Source organism: Bufo bufo, chromosome 3, assembly GCF_905171765.1.
Source record: "Bufo bufo chromosome 3, aBufBuf1.1, whole genome shotgun sequence".
Lineage (NCBI taxonomy): Eukaryota > Metazoa > Chordata > Amphibia > Anura > Bufonidae > Bufo > Bufo bufo.
In genome coordinates, this window is record NC_053391.1 from 18,549,930 (window position 1) to 18,572,988 (window position 23,059).

Sequence of the window (23,059 nt, forward strand, 5' to 3'; positions counted from 1 at the left end):
AGGGGGTTGTTTCAGCCATGCTTGCTGGAGCAGCCTCCTGTGTTATTATCTGCCTGTGAGAGCCACCCCTGTGGTCATAAAGAAAATGTCACTTTCTGTTTTATGTCATGTTGTGTGAGATGTCCATCTGATGTTCTGTTGGGTCCTTCCTTCGTTTGGTTTGTGCAGCTAATGGTTCTGGATTCTGTGTGTTCTCAGGGATCCAGTCAGCAAGGCTGTGGCAGGTTGGTTGAACTACTTAGTTCACCTGCCATTTCCGTTAGTCTGTTTTGGTTCCCCTTTTTCCCAACAGCTTGGCCAGTGAGACTCCTGCTCCTCCGTGCCTAGGAGGAGTAGGTTGTCTTACCCTGACTCCTAGCGCAGGGACCGGACGGAGGGTGAGTTAGGGATCTGAGGTTCCTGCGCATGGGTCCTCCTACCTTTAAGGTCGGCCCATGCAGTTAGGAGTTAGGGTCAGGGTAGGGACGCTGTTAGGAGGTGACCTGCTCCCTATCCTGTTCTCCTGGCCGAGTAGGCCTACAGCACATGGCATCTCACGGCTGAGGGTTTCCCCATCCTCAGCCGTGACAGGTCCCCATACAGTATAATCTCTCCTTGTGGCCCCCACACAGTATAATCTCTCCTTGTGGCCCCCACACAGTATAATCTCTCCTTGTGGCCCCCACACAGTATAATCTCTCCTTGTGGCCCCCATACAGTATAATCTCTCCTTGTGGCCCCCATACAGTATAATCTCTCCTTGTGGCCCCCATACAGTATAATCTCTCCTTGTGGCCCCCACACAGTATAATCTCTCCTTGTGGCCCCCACACAGTATAATCTCTCCTTGTGGCCCCCATACAGTATAATCTCTCCTTGTGGCCCCCATACAGTATAATCTCTCCTTGTGGCCCCCACACAGTATAATCTCTCCTTGTGGCCCCCATACAGTTTAATCTCTCCTTGTGGCCCCCACACAGTATAATCTCTCCTTGTGGCCCCCACACAGTATAATCTCTCCTTGTGGCCCCCATACAGTATAATCTCTCCTTGTGGCCCCCACACAGTATAATCTCTCCTTGTGGCCCCCACACAGTATAATCTCTCCTTGTGGCTCCCATACAGTTTAATCTCTCCTTGTGGCCCTCACACAGTTTAATCTCTCCTTGTGGCCCCCACACAGTATAATCTCTCCTTGTGGTCCCCATACAGTATAATCTCTCCTTGTGACTCCCATACAGTATAATCTCTCCTTGTGGCCCCCACACAGTATAATCTCTCCTTGTGGCCCCCACACAGTATAATCTCTCCTTGTGGCCCCCACACAGTATAATCTCTCCTTGTGGCCCCCACACAGTATAATCTCTCCTTGTGGCCCCCACACAGTATAATCTCTCCTTGTGGCCCTCACACAGTATCATCTCTCCTTGTGGCCCCCACACAGTATAATCTCTCCTTGTGGCCCCCACACAGTATAATCTCTCCTTGTGGCCCCCACACAGTATCATCTCTCCTTGTGGCCCCCACACAGTATCATCTGTCCTTGTGGCCCCCATACAGTTTAATCTCTCCTTGTGGCTCCCATACAGTATAATCTCTCCTTGTGGCCCCCACACAGTATAATCTCTCCTTGTGGTCCCCATACAGTATAATCTCTCCTTGTGGCCCCACACAGTATAATCTCTCCTTGTGGCCCCACACAGTATAATCTCTCCTTGTGACTCCCATACAGTATAATCTCTCCTTGTGGCCCCCATACAGTTTAATCTCTCCTTGTGGCCCCCACACAGTATAATCTCTCATTGTGGCCCCCACACAGTATCATCTCTCCTTGTGGTCCCCATACAGTATAATCTCTCCTTGTGGCCCCACACAGTATCATCTCTCCTTGTGGTCCCCATACAGTATAATCTCTCCTTGTGGCCCCCATACAGTTTAATCTCTCCTTGTGGCCCCACACAGTATCATCTCTCCTTGTGGTCCCCATACAGTATAATCTCTCCTTGTGGCCCCCATACAGTTTAATCTCTCCTTGTGGCCCCAACACAGTATCATCTCTCCTTGTGACTCCCATACAGTATAATCTCTCCTTGTGGCCCCTATACAGTATAATCTCTCCTTGTGGCCCCCATACAGTATAATCTCTCCTTGTGGCCCCCATACAGTTTAATCTCTCCTTGTGGCCCCCATACAGTTTAATCTCTCCTTGTGGCCCCCATACAGTATAATCTCTCCTTGTGGCCCCCATACAGTTTAATCTCTCCTTGTGGCCCCCACACAGTTTAATCTCTCCTTGTGGCCCTCACACAGTATCATCTGTCCTTGTGGCCCCCACACAGTATAATCTCTCCTTGTGGCCCCCACACAGTATCATCTCTCCTTGTGGTCCTCCCCACACAGTATCATCTCTCCTTGTGGCCCCAAGTGTTTCTTCTAAGTGGGTATATATCACAATACATTTTTTAATATCCTGAGAATATTTTTGATATCGCCCAACCCTAGACCCAAATGTGCTCATCTCTAATCTGCATTTTAAGCAACGACTCATCTACATCTGAATAAACCCCTATTTCTCGGCGGTGCTGATCCAGTCCTACCGGGCGCAGTGCCGGTTTGAGATCACCATCGCTGATGACGATGCCCTTTAAACCCTGTGTCTTGGTTTTGCTGCTTCCGATCCTTTGTCTTTCTTCCGTCTTCTCGCGTTTATTGCGTCTTATTTTTATGAACCCATTAACCATGAAATTAAAAGGTGCCTTCAGGGACTCGTGACTCAGACTTGTAATCACAGATCTTTTACTTGGGTTTTATGAAACTTGGGTTTAAGGAAAGTAAACAGATTTTCCGATGACTTGTGTTACTGGACCGATGGCGTTTATGGCTTTTTAATGGGATCTGCGCAAAATTTATCATTAAGAAAAAAATCACTGTTGATCGCTGTAAATGATATAATTCTTAGGGCTCATGCAGATGAATCAATTTTTTTTCTCTGTCCCTTTTGTTTTTTGTTTTTTTTGCGGTCTCTATGCGGAACCATTCACTTCAATGGGGCAGCAAAAAAAATGGAATTCACATTTCTGTTTTTTTTTTGCGGCCCCATTGAAGTGAATGGTTCTGCAAAAATAAAAAACGGAAGTGTGCATTCCAGGTCCACATGGCCGCTCTGTAAAAAAAACAGAACGTGTCCTATTATTGTCCGTATTACGTGTTCTATTAGAGGCTGGCCCTTCTGTTCCGAGAAAATGCGGAATGCACGCGGTCAGTATCCGTGTTTTGCGGTGGAACTCAAAACACTCAACTCGTGTGCATGAGCCCTTAAACTGGGAAGGAAGGGACCAATGAAGAGCAATAAATACTGACGCCGGAGGATGTGGCCCCACCCTGGAGGATGTTTCGGTGCCGTTTTGGTGAAGTTGTAGGGTTTAAAATCGCCCTGAGAACCCCCATCACTAGGCGATTTTTATTTTATTTTTTTTTTAGTAGGTCACCATTTACTTTTTCCCCAGAGGGGGAAGGGGGATAATCCAAGTTAATAATGATAGTTTAATAATAGTATCATTCTTCCTGATCCCACTAGGGGAAGCTCACTGCAGACTGTGCTGTTATGGGGTTGGATGAGCGCTGTATAATTCTCAGTGCAGGGAGCTCCCCCTAGTGGTGGCTGCTGAATGTTATCACGTTATTCTATAGCTGCATGCAGGGGTTGTAGAATCTGTACTAAAAAAAAATAGAGCTCTCACTACTATAAAATGTTTTGGTCCTATTAAAGTTAAATAGGAATTAAATTATAGGCAAACAGTTGTGCCCTAAACCTCCCCCATTAACACCTTCACATATGTAAACCTCCAGTAATATTTAAGAAGACTCGTCCCCTCTTCGGACATGATTTTAGTAACATGATTCCCTACATAAAAACAATTCTGGAGCATCTATTCTTGTGACATTATCTTGGGTCATTCCCCTGCTATTCCTACTACTAGTTCCTGAATGAATTGCCAGAAGTCTGCAATGAAGGTCCAGATGGGTGCTACCAGCTGGGTGTGTGTCCCTGCACAGTCTGACACTGGCAGCACTGATTGGATAATGTCAGACTATGAAGGGACTTCCCCCCCCCCCCAATTGAGTAACACCCAGTTGGACCTTTATTGCGGAGTGCTCACAATTCATTCATAAACATCTAGTAGGCATAATGGAGGAATGGTACGACATAGAGACATAAGAATAGATGCTCCAGAATTCCTATTACATAGGGAAAGCAAATAGTTACTAAGACATGTAAGGAAATGATGCAGGTTCTCTTTAGGTGTTAACCGTGGTTACCAATCATCCAGAAAATCTTGGACAGTATTGGGGAGGTCCTAGTTCTCCTTGTGCGGATTCAGCTGGTGTAGGAAGTCTTATATCCAGTACTCCTTTGGGGAAAAACTATGCAAATTAGGTCTCATCCAGAAGGAAGTAAAGTGTAGACATTATGTATAATAGGGGGCACTTTGCAGCAGCCATATTTGGAACCACAATTTAAAGCAACAGATGTCTCTTCATGTATAACATTTATTTATCTCATGACCTTGATTGGTCCCACTTGTAGGGTCCCATGATCCCAATTGGTTTTCACTGGAGAGGTTGCTGGTTTGCTCTCCAGTAATCCAGTTCCAGGAAATTGTGAACCATACAACTTCACCAACACTCTTTGAAAGGCTCTTCCAGGGTGGACCCAGTATTCCTTCAGAAATCTTTTTAAGACAGTCAGAAGTCATTGATGATCTAGTATAACATGTATTTATCTAGAGGGGAGTGGTGGGAAGCCAATGGTAGAGAAAGGTCTTCTCCTATGTGTCGGGATCTCATCTTCAGGAATGTTTGATATAGATGTGTTTCATCATCAGAAGTCATTGATGACCCAGTATAACATGTATTTATCTAAAGAGGGGCAGTGGGCAGCCAATGGTGAAGGAAAGGTCTTCTGCTATGTGGTAGGATCTCATCCTCAGGAAAGTTTGACATACAGAAGATGGGTTTCGCTCTCAGAAGTTATTGTTGACCCATTATAACATATATTTATCTAAAGAGGAGCAGTGTGCCGCCAGTGGTCGAGAAAGGTCTTGTCCTGTGTGGTGGGTTCTCATCTCCTGGAAAGTTTGACATAGATGGATTTCACTATAAGAAGTCATTGGTGACCCAGTATAACTTGTATTGATCTAAAGAGGAGCTGTGGGCAGCCAATGGTTGAGAAAGGTCTTCTCCTATGTGTTTGGATCTCATCTTAAGTAAAGTTTGATGTAGATGGAGTTCACCATCAGAAGTCATTGATGACCCAGTATAACATGTATTTATCTAAACAGGAGCAGAGGGCAGCCAATGGTCAAGGAAAGGTCTTCTCCTATGTGGTGAGATCTCATCTTCAGGAAAGTCTGACATAGATGGGTTTCACCATCAGACGTCATTTGTGACCCATGATAACATATATTTATTTAAAGAGGAGCGGTGGGCAACCAGTTGTTGAGAAAGGTCTCCTCCTATGTGGTGAGAGCTCATGTACAAGAATGTTTGACATCTGTCTGGTGTTACTGGCTCCTGACCAGTTCTGCCCCAGAAATGTCTTCCTCCACCGTGCTTTTCTTCTCACTTCTGCCCATTCTCTTCTAGGGATGATTTTCGAGAACTAATTCTAATTTCTGTCTTTTCTTTCCTCTTTCTCTCTTCCAGGCAAGACAGGGGTGCTTGCTGATCTGTTGCCCAGTTTTGAAGTGGAATTTATGCCAGGTACCCAGTGTCATCTTCTAAGTGTTTCTACAGATCTGTTATTCATCCATCTGTCTCTTCCATCTGTCTCCACTCTCCTCCAGGTCAGGTTTTCCTAATAGGACAAACTCTGTATTACTCCGTTCATGTCTGAGGAAGGTCGACAAATTGTCACTGGGCTGATTCTATAGCATTTTGGCTACGATTAATATATTCATGATCCTGGGCAGACACAGACAACAGAGGGCCCCATGTAAGAGCACCTGGGGCCCCTATAGTCTACCAGAGCTGCCAAGGAAGCAAGAGGGAAGTTCCTCTCATAGAACTCCCTAGGAGGTGTCTCTACCGCGGGGGGTTAATACATTTTTGCCGTTTTTGTAGCTCTCTGCTTCTTTGTAGAGAAATGTTAATGAGCTGTGAGACACATACAACACGCACATACACGCACATACATGCACACAGAGATATATATGTACATTCACAGAGGCACACAGATATATAGACAAACATACCCATAGATATATATGTACAGACATAAGTATATGCAGATAATTGCATGCACGTTTTCAATATTCACGCATGCATTCACACATACATGTAGTGTACATACATGCATACATACCTGTATACTCGACTGTGTCTGCCCCAATACAGATAGGCACATCCATATGGACAGACAGACATTATATACACATTCTCATACATCTATATACAGTGTCACACGGACTATTTCATACATGGATACATACATACAGATACATTCATACATGTATACATACACAAATATTCCTAAACACATCAGGCTATTTAATAATGGGGTTATCCAGGATAGGTCATCATTATCACATCGGTGGGGGGTCCCCCACCCATCAGCTGTTTCACCGGAGATCTGATGAACGCAGCAGCTCACCAAGCACAGCGCCGCACATTGTATAGTGGCTGTGCTTGGTACTGCAGCTCAGCCCCATTCACTAGATCCAAAGTCGCTTCTCCCAAAACTTTAGTTTAAGGCCATATGGAGATCCGTCTCCGTACAGCGTTAAAATGTACGGCCTCTGATGAGGCGAAGTGAGCTTTTCCCGAAATCTTGCAGTATATGATTTTTAAACTGTCTAAAGCTTGGATCCAAACTGGGCTTCGGTTCCGAAGTACCAGTCGGAACCAAAGCCGAGTTTGGATCCAAGTTTTAAAATGGTTTATCAGTTTAAAGGCTGTGTACACCTTTGGGGGAAAGTTTTTTAAATTATTGCATTGTATTCATTATGAGCTATTCTGTCTTTTCCGTCATCTGGGGAGCAGACAGACTCTTTATCTCTATTATAAACACTCATTACAGCTCAGCTCCTAACTGATAATAATGTGCCTTAAATAAGTGTTTATGACCTCTCAGTAAATTAGAGATGAAAGTGAAAGTACCAGTCACACAGCCAGAAAAACAGTTAGCCCTTTGTGACAAAATGGCTCAATATTTTTAATAAAGGCCAATTGAAAAAAATAATTTTAGCCAGAAATGAGTAACGTGCACTCATAAAAAAAAAATTGCCTCCGAAGTTGTACATAGCCTTTAAAGATCAACCAAAGTTATTCACCAAAATCTCGCAAAACTTCAGGAATAATTCACTTCGCCTCTTTGGTGGCCATACATTTTAATGTTGTACGGCGATCTCCGTACAGCATTAAACCAAAGTTTTGAGCGAAGCGACTTCGGACCTAGGATCTGAAGTTCGCATCGCTCATCACTACCATTGACTTCAATGGGGCTGAACTGCATGTAGGCCATGTGACTGATGTACAGTGTCATCGCATGGCCTAGGAAGAGGCCGCCCATGGAGCACTCCACCTCTTCTAACAGCTGGGTGTAGGACCCCCGCTGATCTGATAATTATGACCCTTTAAGACCTGTCAGCTACTTTGGCTGTATATAATTAAAGCCAATGTAAACGCCCGAAAATGACGTTTGTTAGTTTTCTTAAGCCAATGGGCCTCAAAGTGCAGTGTTCCCGGGGCCCAAACCCTCCTCCTGTAGCTTCACTGAGTCAGATGCCCAGCGTAGGGAGAGCACAGGCGCAGGCAGTTGCTTGTTAAGCTCGATTTCATAGAGGGACAAGGTGACCAGGCGGATGGAGTTTAAAGATGATGGTTTCATCACAGAGGAGAGAGGTGGAAGGGGAGGAACTGGGCACAAGTTTAGTGGCAGGCTTAGAGTCTTGGAACTCGCTTTCAGACGAGCGAGTGTCACGCAGAGTTTTTATGCAGCAGCCCCCGTCCTGACCTCCCAGCACTGTCGGGGTCACATAGCATTATATTGATTTATGATGCTATGTAGCCCTTACAGTTCTGGAATGTATTGGATAACAGTGACATAATGCTGTCACTGTTATCCAATATATTCCAGAACTGTAAGGCCCCTTTCACACGGGCGAGTTTTCCACGCGGGTGCAATGCGTGAGGTGAACCCACTCTCAATTGGGGCTGTGCACATCAGCAAGTGCGGATGTGATGCGATTTTCACGCATGGTTGCTAGGAGACGATCGGGACCCGATCTTTATTATTCTGAATGCTATTATTATGGAAAATAATAGCATTCAGAATGCTAAGTAAATTAAGGATGGAAGGGTTAAAAAAATAAAAAATCAAACTCACCTCATTCACTTGTTCGCAAAGCCCGGCTCGTCTTCATTCTTCTTCTTTGAGGACCTGGGAGGAAAAGGACCTTTGGTGACGTCACTGCACTCATCACATGGCCCATCACCATGGTGATCGACCATCACCATCTCTAATTTACTTAGCATTCTGTATTAAGAATGCTATTATTTTCCCTTATAACCATGTTATAAGGGAAAATAATAAAATCTACACAACACCGATCCCAAACCCGAACTTCTGTGAAGAAGTTCGGGTCTGGGTACCGAACATGCCGATTTTTCTGATGCGCGTGCAAAACGCATTAAAACTCTATGCACTCGCGCGACGCACCCGCATCTTGTCCGGCCCTCACACGCAACGCCCGTGTGAAAGAGGCCTAAGGGTTACATAACATCATAAATCAATATAATGCTATGTGACCCCGGCAGTGCTGGGAGGTCAGGACGGGAGCTGCTGCATACAAACGCTGCGAGTCTAGAGGGTGACACTCGCTCGTCTGAAAGGGGCCTTAGCACTTTGAATCTGATTGGCATAATTCAAAAAAAAAACTCCCCCCCCCCCCCCCCCCCCAAAAAAAAAATAAAAAAAAAAATCATACATTTTTGCACACGTGGGACTTCATGTACATTTCTCGGAGGCCTCTCGTCTATTTTTTAGTTCTTCTTAGCCGCTTGCTCGTGGACTGACAGAACAATATACTGTACCTACACTGTATGTCCCCCCGCACACCCTCAGGCTCTTCTGACAACACAACCATTGCATCGCAGCTGCCTTATTTGATGTATTTTGTAGCAGTCATAGCATGGTCTCTTCTGGCTAATTCCAGGTGCAGGAACAGTACAGAGGCAGAGGAACCACTTACCCCCAGGTGGTATGTCCTCCCTGTTAGTTATGATTGGTTGTATAAGATCAGAAAAACTTTCAGAAACAGCACCTCACGTGTGCACAGGCCTCTTCCAGTACTGCAGCTTAGCGGTGTTCAGTAGAACAGCAGTGCCAGACACAGCCTGTGGAGCGGAGTGCTGCGGTTTCTGAGAGAACCGAACCTGGTCATCGGAGGTACATGAAGGGGCCCCAATGCTGCCTACTTACATAGTAGCCACGCCCTGGGAACATCCTAAGCCAGTCTGGTACCGCCAACTTATGGGCAGGGTTTGCATTAGCCCAATTCAGTTTCGACCAGTTTCGGATTTTTAATGGAGTGTCTCGGAAGATCAGAAACAGTCCCTGTAACTTAGGGGCAGGTGGTAGCAATTTTATTCATTTTACAAAAATATTTTTTTTATTTAGTAGAATGAGGGTAGACGGCATCCCTGCTGACTTATAAAAGCGGTCTGAAGACATTCTTTTGATGTTTTTAGACACATTTCAGAAGGGAAACCTCCCGCCATCCGTGCAGGATGCCTCAAAACCGAGGAACGATCCCTTACTGACTGACTAGGGATGAGCAAATCCATCTGTAAGAATCAATTCGCACATCTGAACAAGTTTTACATCTCTGAGGGAGAATCCCCACCGCTGTAGACGCCCCCGCAGCCGCTAGAGCACAGAGCTGGACACCTGGTGCTTCCGTGACATTCTCATGCCTGTGTTGCAGCGAGTGGTGGCGCATGCGCCCAAGCTCTGCCTACCAATCCTCAGAAATGAGTTCACCTGCACCGCTAAACGAAATTTAGCAATGCATGCACAGTGAGTGCCTTGTAATGATGGCAGAGACTCTGCAAACGCTCCGCTGCTCACAGTAATGGTGCCTGCGTGGGGTTGTCACGGCTGCACAAGGTGTCCGGTCCTGTCAATCAACCGGCAGGATGGAGATTTTGTCTGCGGAGGGACAGCCCCTCACAGACGCAGAATTCATTCAGATGAATGAATCGTTTCGTATGAATCAATTTGCTCATCCCGACCTATCTCGTTCAGACGAGAAGGATGAACCCGATTCGTTCATCATATTATTGTTATTGTAGCCCAGGAAATACCTTATCTGCGCTGTTAGAATGTATTCATGCGCGGCTGCTCTCCATTCATTTCTATGGGGCAGCCGTCACCGAATTAACTGGGGTAATCTCAAATCCCACAAGGTTTAACTGCAGTAGGAACGAGAGGCAGGCAATAAAGGAGCTATCGAAAGACACTAATATCATGATTAAACCTTCTGACAAAGGGGGAAACGTCATCATCCTAGACACCCCAGTCTATCGTGATATGTGTCTAACAATACTCACTGATAGACAAGGCTATGAGGTCTTACCATCTGACCCTACCCCAAGATTCCAGCTGGAACTGAGACAGATTCTGACAAAAGCTAAGACGGACAAGCTCATTAATAGCGATGAGTTTGAGTTCCTCTACCCATCATACCCAATAATGGCAACTTTTTATTGCCCACCCAAGGTCCATAAGGGCACATTGCCCCTTAAGGGTCGGCCGATTATCTCAGGGGTAGGGAGTCTGCCTCAGAACAGCGGAATCTACGTCGATCGGATATTGGGGCCGTTTGTACAATCCCTACCCTCTTATGTGAGAGACACGGGTTATTTACTCTCCAAACTAGATAACCTCTGCCTAGAACCCAGCTGGCATCAATTGATGTTGAGGCTCTGTATTCTTCCATCCCCCACGATAAGGGTCTTCTAGCTACAGCACACTTTTTGAGAGCTAGGGGCCGGCAGTTCTCCGCACACAATGAGTTAGTCCTCGATCTTCTGAGCTTTGTGCTGTCTAGCAACTGCTTTCTCTTCGATGGTCAGATATACCACCAGCTCAGGGGCACCGCTATGGGCAGCTCATGTGCGGCGTCTTATGAGAACCTGCTCCTGCGCTGGTGGGAAGAGACCATCGTATTTGGTGATACACCTAGTTGGTACGCTGAATATATCATCCTCTGCGCCCGTTACATAGATGATTTTTTCATTCTGTGGAGCGGGTCAGAGGAGGACTTCAAGAGGTTGGTGGAGGAGCTCAATCACAACACCATTAACCTCAGGTTTACCTCGCTAATTTTACGTAACAATCTCCCATTCCTGGACATATCTACTGTATATCCAGGGACACTAAGGGGGGTTTGCAGACCACGATCTATCGGAAAGAGACATCTACGAATTCACTGCTTAGATGGGACAGCTGTCATCCTATCCCACTAAAACAGGGGATCCCCGGTGGTCAATATTTAAGGCTGAAACGTAATTGCTCGGAACAACGGGAGTTTAAACGTCAGGAAAATGAGCTGAGAAGACGTTTCCGGGCACGAGGCTACCCCGATAACACACTGAGACAGGCCTACCAGAGAGCACGGCATGAGACATGCACTACACTTCTGCATCCCACTGGGGGCCTCAAAAAGGAGCCACAAAAAAGACTACGAGTCATAGGCACATTTGACTCAGCGGCCACTCAAATTAAAGAAATCCTTGGACGCAACTGGGATACCCTCCTGATGGACCCGGATTTGGCCGATGTGGTCAGTCCTCACCCTTCAGTGACCTTCAGGAGAGGTACCAACCTCAGAGATCAATTTGTCCATAGTCATTATAGTCCACCGAAAAAACGGACATGGCTGGACAAACCAGTCAATGGATGCTTTAAGTGTGGCCGCTGTAGCTTTTGCAAGTTTGTTACCCAGGGCAAATCACTAGTATTGGACTCCACGGGCTATACCCATTACATACGTGATTTAATCAACTGTCGCACCACAGGAGTTGTTTATCTCCTTACCTGCGAGTGCGGAATAAGATATGTAGGCAAAACCCGCAGGGAATTACGGGTACGTATGGGTGAGCACATTGGCGATATACGTAACAACAGGGATACCCCGGTGGTGAGACACGTTCACTCCACTCACGGCGGACGGGCGTCAGCCGTCACATTTTTAGGCATTGAATTAATCAGGAAGCCACCACGAGGGGGGGATTGGGATAAACGGATCCTCCAGAGAGAATGTTGGTGGATATTCAAACTTAAAACCACCAACCCCCATGGTCTGAATGACCAGCTACAATTCAGCTGTTTCCTGTGACCCGGAACGATGCCTTTTACCCAATAGTGCTCTCTGCCCACGTACAAGATTGAGTGGTCAATTGAGTGGAATATGGGGCAACTCTATCATCTTCACATGCCCCTTTCCACTATCTATTCACCCCTTTACCTCCAAGCTCCCCTTCTTCTCCTATTTACGTTATGATTTATTAATAATCATTTACTGCTCATCGTTCACTTTCCCTATCTAGATCTATAGGTTTGACTGTCAATAATGTCCCCTTTCGGGTCCCATGCAGGAGGGGACGCGTATTGACCCCTCTAGCCCTAGCACGAGTGTAGTTGCAGGAGCCGATATGGTTAAACTAATAGCTCCTCCCACTCCGGCTACTTTACACTGACAGCCCGTGCTGCGCTTTGCCCCGAGGACGCCCTTACGTCGTGACGCCAGGTGAGGCTGCGCTCTGTCTGCGCTGCCCTACAAGTTGGTGCGCATGCACTAATTTATACGGAGCGTGCCGCATCACGTGACATATGCATAGTCATGTGAACGGCGGCTACGTCTACGCGCATGCGCATACCAACGTCATCCCTCCCCTTCCATTTAAATCACACAGCGCGCCTACTCGCGCTGTCAGACGCCGGCAGACCGGCAGCACATTTCTCCGCTCTGCCGCACTCCCTGGTAAAGGCCATACACGCTCCAAGGAAACAGTAAGTAATTATTTTGGCATGCTACTATAATGTGCCGCAGCCAGTCCTTCACCCTGATTGGATTCCTTTTGATGTTTTCCACTCTACAGGTGCCTAGGTTGAATAGGACTAAACGTCCTTCAAAGTCTGCGCCACTACAATTTCTCCCCCCCCTCCCCTCTGCCTAACCATATAGTTGTTGTAGGAGTGGGGGTTCTCCCTCTATTTAAGACCCTTGTCCCCTGATGAGCTATGGGGTCTTCCACAGTTAGAGGTTTTTTCCTTTAGATGCAGATATATTCCCATATGAAACGCGTAGGGACATCGAGTATATCGCCATATAAGCTTTTCACCACCTTTACCTATTGTCACACCCCGGGGTCCAATTTCCCTGCCCCTGACAGGGCCACTTTCCCTGTCCCGGACAGGGCCAACTAGGGTAATTAGTTTAGGGTCAGGTTCCGGACGGGGCCACCCCTTGCGGGGATAGGACCCCGTGTTAGGAGGCTTACTTTAGGGCACAACAGGCCAAGTAGGGCATAAACAGGGATAGATTCTCCCTGTGGCCCTCCATCACAGAGTAACCACCCACCTGAGGATTCGTTCAAGCTTAAGAACTACCTCTGTTTGCGTACCACACGAGTGGGTCCAGATTGTCCTCCACTGGTAAGACCTACCCTTTTCTTTGCCTATTGGCATATCTACAGACCTTTAGACACACCGCCATGGTCTTATCTTTATTTATGTTTATTGGTCTATCAGTCCCACTTCCGCCCTGTTCAGAGGCGGCATTGTGGACTCGACCAAAGGCGACCTGGCACACCAGGTTCCCTGCTGTTGTCTGTATTGTTTGTCTGTAAGGGGTCCTTTTTCCCATTATAGGGATCTTAATCTTTAACATTAAAAGTTAGGTTTTAAAACGTTGCTGCCCCCTTAATTTCACATAGTCTAAACTGCCGAGCAGTATCGGGGTTGGGTGCCACTGCCACCACCCTCCATATTTCTTTAGCATCCAAAAATAGCCAAGAGCTGGCTCGGCTATTTCCGTCGGCCCCATAGAAATGAATCGGGGCGGTGGCCGCGCAAGCGGGGTGCGCTCCCATTCGCTTCTATAGGGAGAGTGCTTGGTGGTGGTCGGACCCGGGGAAACCCAGGGACCTCCAGCCACCACTTTCCCCGTACCATCCTAGCAATATGCCCCCATCGTTACTAATACATTCTATCAACACAGTACCGATTATACGATGAATGAACCGGATTTATCTGTTACGGGACGAACCGATTCACTCATTGCTAATTCTGATGTAAAAATATTACCTCTGGTTCTTTCCAGAAGACTGACTGAGGAGATCTAACCAGTAGTGGTCCAGGAGCAGAACGGGCTCATGCCGAATGAAAGCACAACCATTGATTTGCGTCATCCTTTTTTTAATGTTCATATAGTCCCAAGAATGGTGGGGCGACCACTCGATACCGACACTGGATGCAGTGGGGGTTCCTCTGGGCTCTCGTCAAGACGATGGGCCTCCTGGATTATTCTTTGAACTCGTTAAACTCTTGTATCGGAGCTCCTGTTATCTCATTGAACGGTTTGATGTCTCTTCCAGAAGACACGGTCGCCCCCTGCATACTCTTCTGTTCTCCTTGGCTGCCTTAGGGCTCATGCACACGAACGTATCTTTTGTCTGTGTCAGTTCCGTTTTCTTTGCCATTGACTTTAATGGGGCCGCGAAAAAAAAATGAATGGAAATGAAATGCATGCCTTCCGTGTCCATATGTCCACATGGCCGTTCCCGCAAAAAAAGTGTCCTTTTATTGTCTGCTTTACGGACAAGGATAGGGCCAGAAGTACCGTTCCGCAAAATGCAGAACGCACGCGGCCAGTATTCGTGTTTTGCGGATCTGCAATTTGCAGACTGCAAAACAGCAATGGTCGTCTGCATGAGCCTTTAAAGGGAACCCGTCACCACATACCTGGAAATGAAACCTTCTGAAGATGCGCGCTTGTCAGTTGAAACTCTCTTGGTCCCATGTTGATATGTGGCAGCAATTTGGAGAAGTAAGCCTTTGTAGTTTATTTTTTCAAGACTCCCATAGCAGTGAATGGTGGGTGGCCGCACGTAGAAGAGGAGAATTAAAGGGGTTATCCAATAGTACAAATACCCCCTACAATGCCCAGGCCCCTCCTATAGACAATACTTACCTGGTACCCGGCACCCGCGTCCCTCTGGATCCCTGCAAGGCCACTGGAGACGGGGGATCGGCCAATAGCAGATGGTGACAGTGACCAGCCTCCCTAGCATCGTGGGTGAGATGCAGGGATCCAGAGGGACATGGGTGTCGGGGACCATGTAAGTATCATCTATCGGAGGGGCCCGGGCATTGTGGCTGGTATTTGTACTATTGGATAACCCCTTTAATTTTTCTGTAATTTTATTTATTTTTTGTCTCAGGGGGAAGGGTTAAAGGGGTAATCCCATCTGAAACAATGGGGGCATATCGCTAGGACGCTGCGGGGAAAGTGGTGGCTGAAGGTCCCTGGGTTTCCACCACCAAGCACTCTCCCCTGGGTTTCCACCACCAAGCACCCCGCTTGCGCGGCCACCGCCCCCCATTCATTTCTATGGGGCCGAGCCAGCTCTTGGCTATTTTTGGCTGCCCCATAGAAATGAATGGAGAGCAGCCGCGCATGCACGGTGCGCCCTCCTAGACTTAGCCAGCTGTGTTTACGAAATAGGTGGGTTCCTAGCGATATGCCCCCATTGTCTCACATGGGAATACCCCCTTATATTGGTTGTGCAGAGCTAGTATATGACCTATCCTCGGAGAAATAAAAAGTCATGGCTCTTGGAAGGTGGGGATAAAAAAAACTGCAGCAGAAAAAGAAAACCGGGCAGCGGTGCCAAAGGGTTAAAGCTCTACACGTTATTGATTTCACAGAGCCGCTTAGCAGCAGCATGTGGTCTTCAGTCACGGCTCCCATCCTCCCCCCCATCCATATTACTGCACATACATCACTGTGATTAGAGAATGATGATGTAGATCTCCTAATTAGACTCGCTGGATGATGCTCCCGGGGATTAAAGTCGGGGTGACGGCTTCAGAAAGTTGCAGAGTCTGAGGTGTCCCCCCATTGTTCATTCTCATAGGGGGAGACTTGAGTAATTAGTTCCTCCAGATTACAGGTAGCAGGAGGGGTCAGTAACAGGCATCAGGGTGAGGGATCGGTAGCAGACAACACGGTAAGGAAATTAAAGGCAAAGGTCGGTACATGAGTAGTCGGAGAAGCAAGATCAAACTTACCTCTAGGGCTGACCATGCAAGGAAATTAGGAAAATTCTGGACCAGGTCTTCTCTAAAGGTCCCCACAGGCAAATGGAGCATCACACTGAAGTATTAAAATTCTTACATGGACCTCATTCAAACAGGGGGGTCTGACTATACACCCTAATAGAGCGTATGGATATCATATGGAGTTCCCATAGGCCAGATCATTTTTATAGGAGGCCTGTAGTAATACTTTTCTCCTGTAGTGGCCGCTGCAGAACAACAGTATCACAGATCAGGAGCCAGATTTGTGGCGATCACCTGATCGCTGCGACGGTTGTCTTTAGAGAAGGGGTCGTGTCGATTAGATTAGTTATTTTGGGATGTGTGGGTTTAAAAAAATAACATTTTCTAACAGTTTGGGGCATAAAAAACCTGTCTTAGGCTGCGTTCACATCACATGATTGCGTTAGGTGCGTGCATCGGGAAAACCTTTGACACATACGCCCAAATGTAGCCGTAAGTGGGGGAGGGCTCCTGCTTCAGCCAGTTGCCTTACAGGCAGACTCAGGTTGGTCAGAAAGGGAGAGGAGACACAATACAAGGTGTCACCTCTCTAGTCACCTGGGGTCCAAACGACTTCCGACTTTCAGTCCCGTAGACGGCGGTTAGAGATCCTCGCTCACGGTTTAGTATTCTGATTTATATTTTTGGTTCATCATTTCATTAAATATTAAGAGGTGGATAACTGATTGCGAGTGAGTCACGCACGGAGTCAGCATTTCCTCTCGTCTCTTGCCCAGATTTCTCAGAGTCCCCACAACATTTCACAACAAAACAGCAACATGTGCATTTGCCTTTAGGTTACTTCTGCTTGTACTGTTTTAGTGCCTTTTTTTGGTGTGTATTTTGTAATTTAGGATAATATTTGTGCCAAACCTGCAGTTAACGTCAAGATTTGCTCTTCTCTGCTTTACTTGGCTTCTACCGATCTTGATTGATCTCATGTCTTATACTCTAGTTATAGCCGAAGCTGCATTCTAAATTCTGAAGCATGCAGTCATGTATCACCGCCCCTCTGTCAGACATAGGACGTAACGGTTTAGCGCTGTGTCAGTTATCTGAGCTCCCACAATCCAGCAGCAACATTGCTGAGTACTAAATGTAGCTTCGTATGTGAATAGAGTAGAATATAATTCAAGATCGGTGAAAATATATAAGAAAAGCAATCTGATCATAAAAGATTCTAAAGATTGTATACAGATGTCCTTGGTGGGAAGGTCAAGTGCATGGTGAATGTCCCCTTTAAATATGCACCATGGCAGCTGGAGGGATTGACCCTTTGTGCGCTGGCTAAAGGAAATGTAAAGCAAATATTTGATCTCCAAATGTTATTCTTCAGAAATTTATTTAATCAATTCCCTATAAGCCATCCGCCTGAAATCATGAAGAGAGCGGACTGGTGAATAATGTATGCTATGGATTGTTACACTTCATCATTCATGCCGGCAATTAAATATTCATTAAAGGAACAGGCACACCAGTGGAGGGGGGGAGAAGCATTAGAATTGGACTGGAGGGTTCGCAAAAATATTCTGACCTAAAAGTGAACAAAAGTGGATGCAGATAGCTCTGTCCAGTATATGAGGGAGCACTGAGCAGCCAGGAAACCTGTGGCCCACCCACTCCCTTACTCTCCACTGTTACTCCCATTCCTCTTACTGGGGGTTCTGTGCCTGTTACTGAGAGTCTTGTGCCTGTTGCTGTTATTGAGGCCCTTTGGCTTCCGTTAGTACTTGGGGTCCTTTGCCTGATGCTGTTACTGAGGGTCTTGTGCCTGTTGCTTCTAATGGGGGTCCTGTGCCTGTTCCTGAGGATCTCGTGCCTGTTGCTGAGGCCCTTTGGCTTTTGTTAGTACTGGGGGTCCTTTGCCTGTTGCTGATACTGAGGTTCTTGTAGCTGTTGCTGCTAATTGGGGTCCTTTGCCTGTTCCTGAGGATCTTGTGCCTATTGCTAAGGCCCTTTGGCTTTTGTTAGTACTGTGGATCCTGTCGCTGCTACTGAGGGTCTTATGCCTGTTGCTGTTACTGGAAATCCTGTGCCTGTTGCTGTTATTGGCAGCCCTGTGCTTGTACTGTAGCTGTTACTGAGGATCTTGTGCTTGTTGGTGTTACTGATGCCCTTTGGTTTTCATTAGTACTGGGGGTCCTTTGCCTGTTGCTGGCATCCCTGTGCCTGTTACTGTTATTGGCAGTCCTGTGCCTGTTACTGTTATTGACAGCCCTGTGCTTGTTGCTGTTACTGAGGCCCCTTGGCTTTCGTTAGTACTTTGGGTCCTTTGCCTGTTACTGAGGGTCTTGTGCCTGTTGCTGTTACTGAGTCCCTTTGGCTTTCGTTAGTACTGGGGGGCATTTGCCTGTTATTGGCAGCTCTGTGCTTGTTGCTGTTACTGAGGCTCTTTGGATTTCGTTAGTACTTGGAGTCCTTTGCCTGTTGCTGTTACTGAGGGTCTTGTGCCTGTTGCTGTTACTGGCAGTCCTGTGCTTGTTGCTGTTACTGAGGGTCTTGTACCTGTTGCTGTTACTGAGGGTCTTGTACCTGTTGCTGTTACTAAGGGTCATTAGTCTATCACTAAAATAGTGATAAAAACATCACTACTCCCCCCTTCTTCTGCTATTGAAGGTGAAGCAGTGTCTCTGAAAAGGGGAGGGGCATAGACCTACTTTATAGCTGGGAGTCAGCTTTCTACAACAGAAACCACCACCCTGACTTCCTCTGCTATGGAGACCTGTGAACCCAAAACACCCCCTTTACTTAAGCCCCACCCTTTCCAAGCATTTTTTATTTTTTTTTGCAGAAATGTGCCCTTCCCTTCATCTGAATGGGCCTTACAGAAATCCCTGTGCATAATGCAGAAAACAGCCCATTTATATATCCGGAACAGATTTTCGGTCTGACTTAAATTTCAAATTTCAGTTTAAAAAAATTGAAAGGTCTAATATTCTTAATATATTTTTATATACAGACGGGAGCTCCACTTTACTGACTTCCAAATCTCCTGCATGGACATATAAACTCTACCTGAAGTCACCACTAGAGGGGGCTCACTGCTTATACTGTTATACATTGTAAATCTAGATGTACTAGGCTCCTGAGCTCCCTCTAGTGGTGACTGCAGGCAGCAAAATTGTATCACTTACCTTTATATTCATGCAGAGACAGCCAGGGAGTTGATTTGACCATTAGTGTTGGGTCACTTTTTATGGTCTTGAATAGGAAACCTCCATGCTTTATAGCAGCGAGCTGCATTCAGACTCTGTATAGTGTGGGGGTCGGTCTTCCATTTGGTTGCATATGGGAAGTGAAATAGATAAAGCTTATTGTCTGGTGGGAAACAGATCAACATCAAAAACATACTTAAAATATCAACCTGCCCCTGCGAAAATCCCCATATCCACCAAACACCAATCACCTTCAGGTAGGGCTTACATAAGGCCTACCCATTTTTGACCCAGGACAGCCCAAATTTGCCCGACCAGTGGCTCAGGAGCCACATTATAGCTTTTGACCCCCCCTGTCCCCATTTATTGTGGCTTATAAGTTACAAATGGTTGAGAGATGAAGAAGCAGCAGAGCGGGCGTACATGCGGGATGAAAGGACTGCACTTCCCTCCACGCTGAGTCGGTATTATTGAGCCGGTCCCAGCTGTGTATTATGTAGTTGGAGCGACCTCGCTGCTCAGCACAGTCACGCTATAATGAGTTTGTTGTAAGAACCGCGGGCTTCATCGAGCCGTGGTCAGGGTCAGGTGTATATTCACCCCCGCTGAGTCACAGCATAGCCAGATACCTAGAGAGAGTCCGGCCCTTTATCTGTCCAGGCACGACAATATCCTCCACCTCACCTAACACAGAAAATGTCAGCGCGATAATTAATCGGATATTACCGGAGTCTGAATAACAGAAGAATATCCCATTATCTACACTAGCCCCTGACCCCCGACTAATGAGCATTTAGACTGCAGTTCCAGTCATATTCTCAACGACAGCATCTTCTCTTATAGTTATATTCTTGTACATAGGAGCAGTATTATAGTAGTTATATTCTTGTACATAGGAGCAGTATTATAGTAGTTATATTCCTGTACATAGGAGCAGTATTATAGTAGTTATATTCTTGTACATAGGAGCAGTATTATAGTAGTTATATTCTTGTACATAGGAGCAGTATTATAGTAGTTATATTCTTGTACATAGGAGCAGTATTATAGTAGTTATATTCTTGTACATAGGAGCAGTATTATAGTAGTTATATTCTTGTACATAGGAGGCAGTATTATAGTAGTTATATTCTTGTACATAGGAGCAGTATTATAGTAGTTATATTCTTGTACATAGGAGCAGTATTATAGTAGTTATATTCTTGTACATAGGGGCAGTATTATAGTAGTTATATTCTTGTATATAGGAGCAGTATTATAGTATTTATATTCTTGTACATAGGAGGCAGTATTATAGTAGTTATATTCTTGTACATAGGAGGCAGTATTATAGTAGTTATATTCTTGTACATAGGAGCAGTATTATAGTAGTTATATTCTTGTACATAGGAGCAGTATTATAGTAGTTATATTCTTGTACATAGGGGCAGTATTATAGTAGTTATATTCTTGTATATAGGAGCAGTATTATAGTAGTTATATTCTTGTACATAGGAGGCAGTATTATAGTAGTTATATTCTTGTACACAGGAGGTAGTATTATAGTAGTTATATTTTTGTACATAGGAGCAGTATTATAGCAGTTATATTCTTGTACATAGGAGGCAGTATTATAGTAGTTATATTCTTGTACATAGGAGGCAGTATTATAGTAGGTATATTCTTGTACATAGGAGGCAGTATTATAGTAGATATATTCTTGTACATAGGAGCAGTATTATAGTAGTTATATTCCTGTACATAGGAGGCAGTATTATAGTAGTTATATTCTTGTACATAGGAGCAGTATTATAGTAGTTATATTCTTGTACATAGGAGCAGTATTATAGTAGTTATATTCTTGTACATAGGAGCAGTATTATAGTAGTTATATTCTTGTACATAGGGGCAGTATTATAGTAGTTATATTCTTGAACATAGGAGCAGTATTATAGTAGTTATATTCCTGTACATAGGAGGCAGTATTATAGTAGTTATATTCTTGTACATAGGAGCAGTATTATAGTAGTTATATTCTTGTACATAGGAGCAGTATTATAGTAGTTATATTCTTGTACATAGAAGGCAGTATTATAGTAGTTATATTCCTGTACATAGGAGCAGTATTATAGTAGTTATATTCTTGTACATAGGGGCAGTATTATAGTAGTTATATTCTTGTACATAGGAGTAGTATTATAGTAGTTATATTCTTGTACATAAGAGGCAGTATTATAGTAGTTATATTCTTATACATAGGAGGCAGTATTATAGTAGTTATATTCTTGTACATAGGAGGCAGTATTATAGTAGTTATATTCTTGTACATAGGAGCAGTATTATAGTGGTTATATTCTTGTACATAGGAGGCAGTATTATAGTAGTTATATTCTTGTACATAGGAGGCAGTATTATAGTAGTTATATTCTTGTATATAGGAGCAGTATTATAGTAGTTATATTCTTGTACATATGCGCAGTATTATGGTAGTTATATTCTTGTACATAAGAGGCAGTATTATAGTAGTTATATTCTTGTACATAGGAGGCAGTATTATAGTAGTTATATTCTTGTACATAGGAGCAGTATTATAGTGGTTATATTCTTGTACATAGGAGGCAGTATTATAGTAGTTATATTCTTGTACATAGGAGGCAGTATTATAGTAGTTATATTCTTGTATATAGGAGCAGTATTATAGTAGTTATATTCTTGTACATAGGAGGCAGTATTATAGTAGTTATATTCTTGTACATAGGAGCAGTATTATAGTAGTTATATTCTTATACATAGGAGGCAGTATTATAGTAGTTATAGTCTTGTACATAGGAGCAGTATTATAGTAGTTATATTCTTGTACATAGGAGGCAGTATTATAGTAGTTATATTCTTGTACATAGGAGCAGTATTATAGTAGTTATATTCTTGTACATAGGAGGCAGTATTATAGTAGTTATATTCTTGTACATAGGAGGCAGTATTACAGTAGTTATATTCTTGTACATAGGAGCAGTATTATAGTAGTTATATTCTTGTACATAGGAGCAGTATTATAGTAGTTATATTCTTGTACATAGCAGTATTACAGTAGTTATATTCTTGTACATAGGAGCAGTATTATAGTAGTTATATTCTTGTACATAGGGGCAGTATTATAGTAGTTATATTCTTGTACATAGGGGCAGTATTATAGTAGTTATATTCTTGTACATAGGAGCAGTATTATAGCAGTTATATTCTTGTACATAGGAGGCAGTATTATAGTAGTTATATTCTTGTACATAGGAGCAGTATTATAGTGGTTATATTCTTGTACATAGGAGGCAGTATTATAGTAGTTATATTCTTGTACATAGGAGGCAGTATTATAGTAGTTATATTCTTGTATATAGGAGCAGTATTATAGTAGTTATATTCTTGTACATAGGAGGCAGTATTATAGTAGTTATATTCTTGTACATAGGAGCAGTATTATAGTAGTTATATTCTTATACATAGGAGGCAGTATTATAGTAGTTATAGTCTTGTACATAGGAGCAGTATTATAGTAGTTATATTC

The 23,059-nt window shown here is 44.6% G+C and overlaps 1 protein-coding gene across 1 annotated transcript in view; it reads left to right on the top strand.

Moving 5' to 3' along the window:
* ILDR2 (immunoglobulin like domain containing receptor 2) overlaps positions 1 to 23,059 on the top strand; it is a 218,126-nt gene that overhangs the window by 178,409 nt on the left and 16,658 nt on the right. The window contains exon 4 of the mRNA XM_040421741.1: positions 5,686 to 5,742. Within this exon, the coding sequence (XP_040277675.1) occupies positions 5,686 to 5,742 (57 nt within the window). The remainder of the gene's footprint in view (positions 1 to 5,685; positions 5,743 to 23,059) is intronic.